The 13,162-nt window shown below is 35.3% G+C and overlaps 1 protein-coding gene across 2 annotated transcripts in view; it reads left to right on the top strand.

The window, feature by feature from the left end:
- Positions 1-13,162, top strand: part of LOC105197698 — a 119,201-nt gene that overhangs the window by 74,418 nt on the left and 31,621 nt on the right. For both annotated transcript variants that reach the window (XM_039445734.1, XM_039445733.1), the window contains exon 5: positions 9,364-9,461. In XM_039445734.1, the coding sequence (XP_039301668.1) occupies positions 9,364-9,461 (98 nt within the window). The remainder of the gene's footprint in view (positions 1-9,363; positions 9,462-13,162) is intronic.

Below are 13,162 nucleotides of genomic sequence, written 5' to 3'. Positions count from 1 at the left end.
TTTGGGCCATTTTCAGCATAACAATAAATTTCGGATTGTAATGTCCATGGCAGGATCAATGAGTTTCTCTCAATGAATTCATGATGCTGTGTTGGTACATGGTTGAAAAGACCAGTGACATCAAAACGGATTTAGTGACTCGATCCATGCCATGGAGGCACACATTATAAAAAAATTCTGCAAAAAACATTGTACAGCCGCACTAATTGAAAGAAACCAAAATACTCGATGTAATATAATATAAGGCGACTACTCTCTTAATTTAAATCAGTGAAAACACACTGATTTGCAGTGAATATTCACTGTTTGTTGCAGTTATAAGTATACCACTGTGAATCAAAATATTCACTGTTTGTATCAGTGACATGGCCTCATCACTGCCTAAATCAGTGAGTTTCTAATTCACTAAATTTCAATGATTTAATCAGTAAAATGAAAGAGAATTTTATTAAAATCGAAATAAAGATAAATATTTCTTCTCTTATTGGCGGTTTCGGTCAATGAATAAACCAATGTATAAAATGAAATTAAAATATTCTAACATTGATATTCATTTGATTAAAATCGCCAATAAAGAAGAAAATATTTATTTATTAAATATACTTACGGTTAAGAAAGACGAGAGATGGCAAAATAAAGATATCGAATAAGTAGACAAATAATTATTGCATTATTTATACTGTATAAATCCCAACAAAAAAATTCCTGATTAAGGCAATAAATGATATTCTTAAAAATATATGTATATTGTAATAAACGTAAAATAAATTTATTTCTGAATCCTGAGATCTATTTTGTACAAACAACGCTTAACATTAAATAAACAAATGCATTTCGGCGGAATTTCACTATTTCATCAGTGAATTGGAGTCAGTGAAATTTTCACTGTTTTAAATTAAGAGAGTAGTATAATTAGCTAATGATTTATCAGTGGCACCGCCAATCATGCACTGTAAATTTTCGATCTAACTATTGAAATTACAACCGTTAAAAAGTACTACGGAGCCGGCACCGTAATTTCCTACCAACGAAGTACTTTTAGGCAGGCATGTGCAGCACGTACTGTACTGATGTACGCGATATGGGAAAGGAAGATGGCCATTTTTAGCTTAGAACCGACACCTAAGTTATTTATTAGAAACTGTTTACGGGACCTAAAGCATCTAAAAGCAGAAAAAAAAAATTATTTGTCTACCAGTTTCAGGGAAAGTTTTCAAGATTTATTATTGATCGGACGTGAATGACACCACTAGTAAGTATTAAGAGTATTGCTCTATTAAGACCTATTATTTTTATAATTTCTATTAGTTCGGAAATATTATGCAATGTGTTAAATTTTTGTAAATTACGTCCTACGTAAAGTAATAAATATTTTATTACTTTAAATTTAGAATCTGTTAAACAACACTTTAACAAATAGAATCGTTCCAGTTTTAATATAAAATATTAATTATAAACATTGTTATTCAATAAAATGAAAATGGGTGCCCTTACCCTTTTCTCCTCTAGCAACAAATTATTATAAAATCACGTCAAAAATTGTCAAGTGTTGTTATAAACTACAATGACAATAATAATTGATTTTTTGCTAGAATTGGTTTACTTCTAAAATTGTTTATTTTTTTGTGCCATTGGACCAATTAATAATATAACTGTTTCAAATGACACTGAATATAATTTATCAACATAATTTTATTTATTTATTGTTTTATTTATAAATATTTTATTACACAACTACGCAAATATTAGAGAAGAAAAGGGTAATATGGCACCCATTCTCATTTTATTGAATAACTTTGTTTATAATTAATATTTTTTATTGAAACTTAAACGATTATATTCGTCAAAGTATTGTTTGGCAAATTCTAGACTCAAAATAATGAAATATTTATTATTTAGGACGTAATTTATAAAAATCTAATGCACTGCATAATCGGTGGAAAAAAAAAGTGGTTGTAATATGGCTATCTATGAAAATAATTTAAAAAAATTAGTTTAGTTTAAAAGAAACATAATACCTTGTTACAAAATTATATATTTTTAATTTTCTATTGTTTAGAATTTTTCTGCGTTTGGAAATTTTAGAAATGCCATTAAAAATTTTATTAAAAATATTATTTTATCCCTGTTTAACATTAAACAACAAGCATAAAATAATGTTTCTAATGTTTCTGAACACTTACTTCTAGAATGATAATCGACTTATTGAAGAAATATTTTGATATAAAAATTTCACTTAAAAAATCATATTAACATTATGTTACTGTTTTAACTTTGTATAACTCGAAATGTGTACAACCGAATAAAAGGTTAAATAACAAAAAATACTCAAGTTTTTGTACATTCGTGTGATAATACACTCAAGTTTAAAAATAATGAGGAAATATGTGTAATTAAAGGTTAAAAATGTACCTTGAAAAAGTTTAAAAGTGCTTAAAAGTTAAAATGTCTTATAACAATTGTCAGTTGTTATGTATTGGCATATTAGCATCACTAAAAAATGGCGAGCTACTAAACGGATAATTCCATAAGCAATTGTTAAAATACGTTACCTAATAACGGAGATAATAGAGGTAATCATATTGTCGATAGTAGCCATAATACCCTCTTCTCCTTTATATTAAAATAATATGTATATTATATTTGTATTTATTATAAAATATTTTTTTCATTATATATTAAAAGTGTTTTTAAAAATCTTCGGCATTTAGATGATTAATAATATTTGTTACATAGATTTGAATTTTGGGAATTTAATTTAAATTAGAAGAAAGGTTCTAAATAATTACATTACTTAATAAATTTTTGCATCCCCTCGAATCGAAGAAATTAAATTTTTCAATGTTGGTATCATCACTTTCTTTAAAAAAGTTAATAAATAATTGATCCATTTCTTAAAATTATAATTGTTAAAAATGTACTTTCTTCTTTTAAGGGGGGGAGATCATGTAATCGGCCGGAGAAAAGCTGATTTTCATAATTTTTTTGCGGTACAAAACTTTTAATGAACTGTCCATAACTTTTTTCACATATTTCTCACAATTCGTAGATGTAGAAAAAATTTTTTTAAACCAAATTAATTCAAATATGGCGGCGTAATGACGCTCGCTCTCCAAGTCCTGGTTTTCGAGGGAGTCAAATGGCGTGCAATGCAATACTTTTTTATCTCATCTTGAAATAAAAAATTGAACAAATCTGTCTTTTTGATAAAATTGCACACCGGCAAAGCTAAACTCCGATAGTAAAAAATATTAAAATAAAAATTCTACGCAGTTTTGAAAAAAAAGGTAAAAAGATTTTCACATAAAATTTTTATTTTTATTATAATATGTGAAAAAAATAGTTTGAATAGTTATTCTTGCAAGCTTTATAAGCTTTCCCGGTGGAGAATTTAATGAAAAATAAACATGCACCGTTTCAGCTATATTAATCGAATATTTTTTTAGTTATATTTAACGCCGTTTTGAAAGACATAGTTCTGAAAAAGACGCGTTTAAAGTTTGAAACATGACTATCTATTGGACGCGCACGTATTGTCTGTAGGATCGTTAATATGTTGATCTTCAATATGAGGACTTGAAATTTGAATTCATAAAATGTTTTACAATTAGTACATATACAGGGTGTCTAACAATTAATGATAAATCTTTCGCATGCAAGTAGAATGGATCAAACTGACAAGAAGTAAGCAAGAACTGTAAAATGCCAAATGAGATTAATCAAAGCTCATTCGAAAGGATGGAACAAGTATATTAAAAATGTAAAAGAGTTAGCGTGAATGGGCCTTACTTTTTAAAAAAAATGCAATTAAGGTTTAACATTTGTACGTTAAATACTGGAATCTTGAACCACTTTAAGAGTTTCTATGATATTATAAATTATAAAACGTTGTAAATTATAAAAAGTTATAAATTATAAGATGTTATAAATTTATAAAACGTTATAAATTAAAGTGTATTATTTTTTAGAATAAATCTGCTTGTTAAGGCCTAATTATTAATCTTTATAAATAATTTTATTATAATAAATCATTTATTAAATATTTTTATTAATTTTTTATTAATCAAAGTTGCTTAATTTTATTAATATATGTAAATACATTATTAATAATTAATTTAAAAAATACTAAAGATAATGCAATTGTAAAATATAATAGCAAAAAGTTTAAAAAAAATAAAAAAAAATTTGAAGCTGTAGAAATTCGAACCTGGTCCGCCACGAAGAGAAAAATGTAACACTAGCACTTATTGTTAGTGTTCTCAGCCACAACGCTCTATTGGATAGTGGTTCAAGATTCCAGTACTTAACGTACAAATGTTAAACTTTAATTGCAATTTTCTTAAAAAGTAAGGTCCATTCACGCTAACCCTTTTACACTTTTAATGTACTTGTTCTTCTCTTTCGAATGAGCTATGATTCATCTCATTTGGAATTTTACAGTTCTTACCTACTCCTTGTAAGTCGAAAAGTCCTGTATCATTTTGAGATCCTCGCAATAGTTAACGAGTTATAAATTAATAAAAATTCCGAATTAGTCCCGCCATCAAATCCAAATCGTGCGATCAAGATTGCCAAACGCGCAGGGCGGGGAGTTTACTGCTTGCCCCAGAGCGGGGGCCTCTAGCGTTACGCGCTGTTTCCGCTCCCCGCAGCAAGCAGTAAACACCCCGCTCTTCGCGCTTGACAATCTCGATCGCACGCTTGGATTTGGCGGTGGGCGGCATTAATTCGGAATATTTATTAATTTATAATGTAACGGTACGACTTTTCTCGCGGTCGCGGATTAGCTCGCCGGTGCCAGGGTCGAGAAAAGAAGGAACTCCGATTTGAAAAGAAATTAACAAAATATTTATTTTAAATCAATATCTCCTCACACTCCGTGATACAAAAAAAATAAAATTTATTAGGAAGAGAGGAAGTTAACACCTTCGGAACTCGTGTTCCCCGGAACGTTTGATAACACACGGAAAGAACTTAAAACTAATTATAACGTACTCGCATAGAGAACACATAGAAAACTTAAACTAAATTAAGCGCTCGCGGCGTCGATTGAAATCTTAAGTTTAAATGCGAGACGCGGATCTTACAAACTAACGCTCGGAAAATATTACAAGTAACGCGGACTTAATGCTAACGCAACTTAATAACTATCGCTCGCCTGAGGAAGGGGTCAAGATACGCTCGCTTTGTTAGGAGGGCGCTTGTTCGGACGGAACGCTCGGGACGGAGGATATCCAAGGAAAATCCGGCGAGGAAGTTGTAACTCCGGGTAAACGCGTCGTCGCCGACCAAGTGAAATTATTCTAAATCTGCTCTGAAAATAAAACGAAAATTAAGAATCGAAATTATAGGACAGGTAACAGGTAAGAGACGAGTAGCCGAGTACGCCCGGTATCAGGAAGCCGAGAGCGCCCGGCGCAGGAGTACGGTACGGAATAACCGAGTACGCCCGGTATCAGGGGGCCATAAACGGCCTGTGTCAAGAAGCCGAGAACGCCCGGCATAGGAATACGGATACCCGAGAACGCCCGGTGTCAGGAAGGCCGTGAACGGCCGGTGTCAGGAAGCCGAGAACGCCCGGCACAGGAGTGCGGATAACCGAGAACGCCCGGTGTCAGGGGTTTTCAGGAAACCGAGTACACCCGGTATAAGGAAGCCGAGAACACCCAGCCAAGGAGCTCCGAGTACTCCCGGAGTGTCGGTACCGGTGATTTGGAACCGACTGGTTGCTCCTTCCTGGTGTGGCTCCGTATTTATACCCTCCAACCGCCCACGCAGTCGGAACCACGTGTTTACCCCACTTTTCGGCGTGTACCTACGCGCACGTGCCCGCGCGGTGCTACGTGTGACGTCACGCGACCGGGCGCAAGAGCGAGCGAGATGGAGGACGGAACCAACGTCACGTAGCCGCGCGTGCGAGTGAGCGAGACGGAGAGTACTGACGTCACGTGATCGGGTGTGCGAGTAAAAGGGACGGAACGATATGTTATAATCCGGCGTGCGAGCGAGAAAGAGATATAATTTACCTGCGTAACGATGCTATTGTAAGTTTATCCTTTCGAACTTCGCTTTCGCGCCCGAATCGCTCTCTTCGGTCCGAGACGACCGCGCTAGTCACGACGACGACGACGACACGGCAGCGGACACCTCGCACTTGTGCAACTCCGTTCGCGAGCGAGACCGCGTGCTCCACTGACAAGATGGCGTAGCCGGCTCCGTACCGTAATCGGATCTTCGGGAAAAAGGAGCAAGATACTGATCGACACACACCTCAGGTTCACTCCCATTTATTCAGACGAGTTCTTACAGGCATTGCGTGTAACCGACAATCGACTCGACAGGACTCTCGCGAAAGGAGCGTCTTGCTCCCACGCCGACGGAACCAAGAGTGATCCCCGCTGTTCGTTACTCCGAAATTCCGGAGCAAGGTGGTCGACTAATCGATCAGATTGGTCGATACGCGCGGTGACGAAGACGTGACGTTTTGATCGGCGTACGCACATCGCAAACGCGCGGGAACCTCGCGATCGTCTCCGCGAACTGGCGCCATCGGTCGGCCGCCGCGTTTCTCCGCTTACAGCTCGGCCATCCTGCACACGCTTGGTCCTCCAAGCCTTCGTTCCTCGATCCGTCTTGATGCCACTACTACACGGACACTTCAAACTTATTTCACGTACACACTTCTTCTCTCTCTTTTTATCTCTCTCTCTCTCTCTCTCTCTCTCTCTCTCTCTCTCTCTCTCTCTTTTTTTTTTTTTTTTTTTTTTGACAAGCCTACAACTAATTTACCTTAAACCTAACTTAAACTATGACTCTCGATCAACTTATATCCTATGAAAAGTTTACATTTTTCTAAGCGCTTAGGTTTTCTCTCTTCCCATCGGAGGTGGCGGCTTGATCCACGGTTTAAGACGGCCCGATGAGAGGATCGTATCTAAGGCACGAGGAGCGAGATTGAATCCAGGGATGTCGGTAATAATGTAACGGTTGTTACCTAGATCCTTTGTTACTCGATATAGACCTTTATAACTCGGTTTAATCTTGCCGCTGGTCCCTGGCTTCACCCTCGTGTCTCGTATGGAGACTAAATCTCCGACTTGGTATACCGATGGTCGTCGCAGACGGCGATCTCGGTATGACTTATTATAGTTTCTTAATTTTTCGGTTGCCTAAAGGGCAGCTTCGATCGGTCGTTTGCTATATCGTCGTCGACGGACGCCCATATCCGAGTGAACTGCGCGAGCGGATAATCGAGATGATTCCGCTGATTGTACCCGAGAACTAACTTAGCTGGCGTCGTACCGATACCGGAATGTCGGGTATTGTTAATTATGTACTGTAGGTCGACGATCTTATTATGCCAATCGTTCGGCTCGCTTAGAATTTTGGTCAGAGTGCTTTTAATAAACCGATTCACCCTTTCGGCTAAACCGTTAGCCCACGGTGCCGCGATGGCAACCTTTCGATGCTTGATTCTGCCACGCTCGACGAACTCAGCAAACTCGCCGGACGTAAAAGCAGTCCCCCTGTCCGATACAATTTCGCTCGGGTTACCGAACGTCGAAAAGATATGACGCAAAATTTTCACCGTTTCACTCGTGGAAGTCGTCTTGGTCGGCGTCACCCACGTGAAGCGTGAAAAGGAATCGATTACGACGACGATATGTTTGCTGCCATCCGCCGCTTCCGTGAGCGGCCCGAAATGATCTACGTGGACGATTTGCATCATCGCCGTCGCCGGGGGATACAACGACGTTTCCCCCTCGAAACGATTCGCCGATTCGTTAGCCGTCAAGCACGTGAGACAATTGTCTAGATAATCCTTTATACGTTTTCGCATTGCGGGGAACCAGTAGTTTTGCGTCACGTCGTAATTCCGGAGCAAGGTGGTCGACCAATCGATCAGATTGGTCGATACGCGCGGTGACGAAGACGTGACGTTTTGATCGGCGTACGCACATCGCAAACGCGCGGAAACCTCGCGATCGTCTCCGCGAACTGGCGCCATCGGTCGGCCGCCGCGTTTCGCCGCTTACACTATCGTTACATCAACTTGTTAACTTGTTAAAAGCAAGAATCACAAAGTGATAAAGGATTTTTTGACTCAATTTGATCCATTCTACCTACATGCGAGAGATTTATCATTAATTGTCAGACATCCTGTATATGCAATAAAAAAAATCAATTTTTACATGACCTTTCCTTAACTATCTATGGTTTAGCTTAAGTAATTGGTTATAATTAGGTTATAAACAAAGGCTGGAGCACAAACTCTTGCATAGCTACATAACCATATGCATAAGTAAATTGATTGGTCCATTAACACATTTAAAAGGAAATTGTGATCACCGGCTCGACCATCGAGCGGCGAGCGGTAGAGGGGTAACAGTGGACAACGCTTCAGGATAAAACTTATCGATAACGTTAATATCGAAAAATGAAAAAGATTTTTTCTGAATAGTCTTTTTTTTATTTTTGTTCGGTCTTATCTAATAGCCATATTAAGTTTTGCTAGACGTTAATTAGGTTTTGCTAGACATTAATTTGTTGTTATTTGGCTTATGCAATCTTTCCATCCAACTATGGAACTAGTTGAGAATAATTTTTTAACTGTATTCGGAATTGCGTCCATGAAAAGTAATTACGCTGTTTTCTCCCTGAAATAACAATTTCAACATTATAGCGTCTAATTATTGATAATGGTTTGAAGTTAAACTGAAACGTTTGTATATTATTGTAAAATCTATTACTAGTGTATTATAGTATATTAAACATTTATATGTTAAACATTTATAATATGTTTTAAACATTTAATTAACTGTTTTAATTTGCACACCATTTACAATACTAATTTCTTATAACCTGTCTATTATTTAATTAATTAATTGAAATATAATATATGTTGGTTACATATGTGGCATACCTAGTGTATTAATATGATAACGCGTTATTGCCAGGATTCCTGATAAATTTTTGTTGGAATTCTTTGTATATATTAATTTTGTAAAATTTTTGTTTAATTTTATAATTTTTTAGAAAATTTGTCAAAATTTTATACGAATTGGAACACTTTTTAGAAATGCTTAGAAAGTTAAGCTTTTGAAAAATTTTTTATACATGTAAATTTTGAAATATTTTAAAACTTCGAAGCCTTCTAATTTTATAATTTTTAAAGAAAATATATAAAATATGAAATAGTATAAGGTAGTAAAAGTATTTTTTTTTTAAATCAATTCTTCATAAATTTAAAATATAAAAAATTTTTAAAATTTATGAGATATGAGAATTTTTTACCAGGAATCTAATAAATTTAACATTAAATCTTTATTAACATGTATGTAAAATTATGTTTTAAATATGTAGGTACTGAAAAGTATTTTACCGCAATTGAAAAATACTCAACAGGCGGAGGAAAATGTGTCCAAAGATTATAATAACACGCTATCAATCCAAAAAACAATGTAAGTATTTTTTGTTTTTTAAATGTTTTTTTTCTGAAATGTTTCCATAATACGTAAATATTATTTTGAATAAATTAAGCCTCAGGAGTGAATAAATTGTAGTAAATTGTCAACTAGTCTAATTTTTTCAAAATAATCATTTACGTTACTAATATACTCGTCAACAACAAACTTCTTAACCCTTAAACTGTAACGCTTGAAAACACACTATTAGTAAACAATAATCTAAAAGACCGCTACCATGTTTCCATTAATTTTATAAATTCTTTTTAATAAAAAATGTATATTTTCAATTATTCTGAATATTTGTAAATAGGGGAGGCGAAGAAAAATCTGAGAATTAACAAAAAATTTCATATACAAGGTGTCTGTAAAGCTTATAGAACTTTATCCGCTATATTTTAGTTTTTGAAACAGTATAAAAATATAATTATATTTTTTAAACGGAATAACAATGTCATAATTTTTTTTTAAGTATAACTCTTTAGCTTTAAAACGTATTTTAAAAGTTTTTTGTTGCGAAGATATGACTTTGTTCAGAATCGGACTACTTATTCTACTATTCAGGACTACTATTTTACTATTCAGTATAATCTCAGTCTTAGAACATATAATACTGGAAAGCACAATGTTTTCCATGATTTGAAATTGAGTCCAACATCTGTGCAAGAAAGAAAGCTATAAAGCCCCATTTGTTCGTATTGCGCAAGCGTCAGTATCATCCATGATTACAGTTTGAAGTTTAAGAAAAGAAGTTTTAAGAAAATGTCATACCTATCCCAGATAGCCAAACGTGCAGAAGCAAACTTTGTGCATGGCGTGCTATCAACTTTTAATGACATCGAGTGGCAACAAATTACACACAGTATCTATTGTTGTGCCCCGTTGATGGCTCCGGGAACGTCGGTAGGTATATCGGGATCTTTTTGGCGCCTTAGGAGTTACGACTCGTAGGAAGGGCCGCTCGGTGGTCGAAGATAAAACACTTGCTTGTTCCAACGTTAAGATAATGTATTTTCTTCAGTATTACCCTCGTTACACTTGTAGTATGATATGTCGCTCGTTTGCTTGCTTTTCCAGGACGGCCCGGTATATATAGGTCGGCTGTTATCTCCGGATTGTGTTACAAGCTCGACGTGTAAGTCACGCACGGCGAGTAACACACCGGACAGCTGTTGTCAAATTCTTCCGTCGCTTTCCGATTTTGTCGCAATATTTATACGGAAATTTGTCGTTTGGTTCGGCCAATCGTGTTCCTTGCGGCATGCAGCTCCCACGCTTAGCGGAAATCCGAATACCGGAAAGCGACTTAGCATTAGCTGGCGCAGCGCGATGGTGTTGCGGGCCGGAAGCCCGACAGACCATCAGCGTCTTTCGATATTTCTAGCGTATGCGGAATTCGAGTCCGCTACGCGTATGCATAGCAATAGGAATCTTAATTTCCTGTTGCTATGCGTGTAATTATCGTAGTTGTACAGGGTACAACACTATATTATCTAATGCTGTCAACAAATTGCCGTCAAATGAGTAAAAATTACTAATACAATTGTACTCTTTTCATCCAGGCTGAACTTCTCCCTATAATAAACGAAATCCTTAAACAAAGAAATAAAGACGCAAAAAAAATTCTACAGAATACCGAGAATTTGCTCTTACACTTAACTTTTACTCATTATTTACAAATATGTACGCAATATTTAAGAACTTTCTTCCACATTTTTTGACCATCTTATCCGTAAATGGTACGCAGTATTAAACGGCCGACCAGGATTTACAAAGAGGTGTTCAAAACTTTAAAAATGTAAAGTTTCTAAAAAGAAAAGTCCAATTTTTTGCAATTATAGACGAGATGGCGATTCGGCAGCAAGTACTTTATGATAGCAACCAATATTATGAACATGTATTATAGATGTAAGTCTACATCTACAGTTAATAGCGATATAGATTATTCTCGATTAATAAAAAGCGCATTAGTTTTAATGCTGGTGGCATTGAATGATCACTGGAAAGTTCCTTTAGATTATTTTCTTATTAATACAACAAATGGAGCAGAGAGAGCCAATTTATTCGTGACATATTTTGAACTAATTTATGAAATTGGAGTCATATTGCACTCAATCACTTTCCATGGTGCAAGTGTAAATTTAAGTATGTGCACTAATATGAATGCAAATTTTGAATTGGGTGAAAATGTTGAACTCTATATTGTTCATCCTATAACCGAGGAAAAATATCTTATATTTTTTTGGTCCATGTCATATTTTAAAATTACTTAGGAACACATTAGGAGATAAACTAGAGTTACGTTATAAAGAAAAAGATATCTATTGGAAAAATATTGTATTATTGCAAAAGTTACAAGAATCTAAAGATTTAAAACGTACAAAAATAACAAAGAAGCATATTACGTTTAAACCAACACGAATGAATGTAAAATTAGCCGCCCAAGTTCTCAATGAAAGTACTAGTGTAGTCTTTAAAATATTGCAATCAATGTGTCACTGAGCAATTTGTTCACTCAAAAAAAACTGCCTTATTTTGTTCAATGTTTAATAATGTTTTTGATTTATTAAACATACGGTCAAAATTTGGTAAAAAAAATCAAAATATAGCTGTTATAAGTGATAATTTTGATGAATTAAAAAATTATGCAGAAAATATAACTGAATATATTAAAAATATTGTTACGACCGGGTGAATCGCCTAGTACTCTCGCACTCGCACACCTCAGTAACACACGCGCACACTAATAAAAGAACAGCTTTATATTCTTTTATTAAAAAGAACAACTTTATTGGCAAGACGAACTGTCAAAACCAAAAGTCCGAACATAACAACAACACGTCTCTAACGAGCGACCGTCTCTTCATTTAAACGATCTACACTTTACAGCATTCACGGCCGTAACAATATATAGGATTCTAACATGTTAATTTTACAGAGTAACGGAAAAACTGGTTTTATTGTTTGTTTAACTAATATGTTTGAACTGTTTAATATTCAAAGAAAAAAAGGACTTGTATATTTGTTGACATATAAAATAAGTCAAAACTATCTGGAAACTTTTTTTAGTTCACTGCGTAACAGATGAGGTTTCAACAATAATCCTAACACGAAACAGTTTGAAAATAGCTATAAAAGGCTACTTATTGGACTTGCAATTCAGGCATCAGCAAGGGAAGTTCCAGTTGCGCACAGACGGACACAGCAAGTTGAATATATCGCAATTTTTGACTTATACAATTATATTCAGATTGGGTTGGGGATTAGGGATTCGTGGAGAAGGGGCGGGGAGAGAGGCGAAACCCCTCCCCCTCCCAAGTATTTACTTTCTCGAGTTGCTACATTACGTGAACTACGTCGGTATGACAGGTATCTTAACCTCGTCAATTTCAATGCTTTTGATTATCGGGGCAGTTTGCTTTTTTCTGCCAGATTCGTTCATTTTGTGCGAAAACGCGTCGAATGAGTCTAATTTTATAAAAATCGGAGGTGTTTAACTTGCTATGTCCGATTTATTCTGTGCGCAACTGGGACTCACTCCATCAGAAAATGAGAACTGCTTAATTGATGACATACAAATTTTATATGTATCCTCGACAAAGAAATTAAATTCGAGGATGAGTCAAAAATTATTCGGACTTTTGCTAAAACACGTCTTTAAATTTGTCACACTGCGTTCCGGACAAACAGGCTTTAAG

Source organism: Solenopsis invicta, chromosome 2 (genome assembly GCF_016802725.1).
Source record: "Solenopsis invicta isolate M01_SB chromosome 2, UNIL_Sinv_3.0, whole genome shotgun sequence".
NCBI classification, from domain to species: domain Eukaryota; kingdom Metazoa; phylum Arthropoda; class Insecta; order Hymenoptera; family Formicidae; genus Solenopsis; species Solenopsis invicta.
Note: the sequence above shows the minus strand (reverse complement) of the source record. Positions and strands in the feature narration are given on the sequence as shown.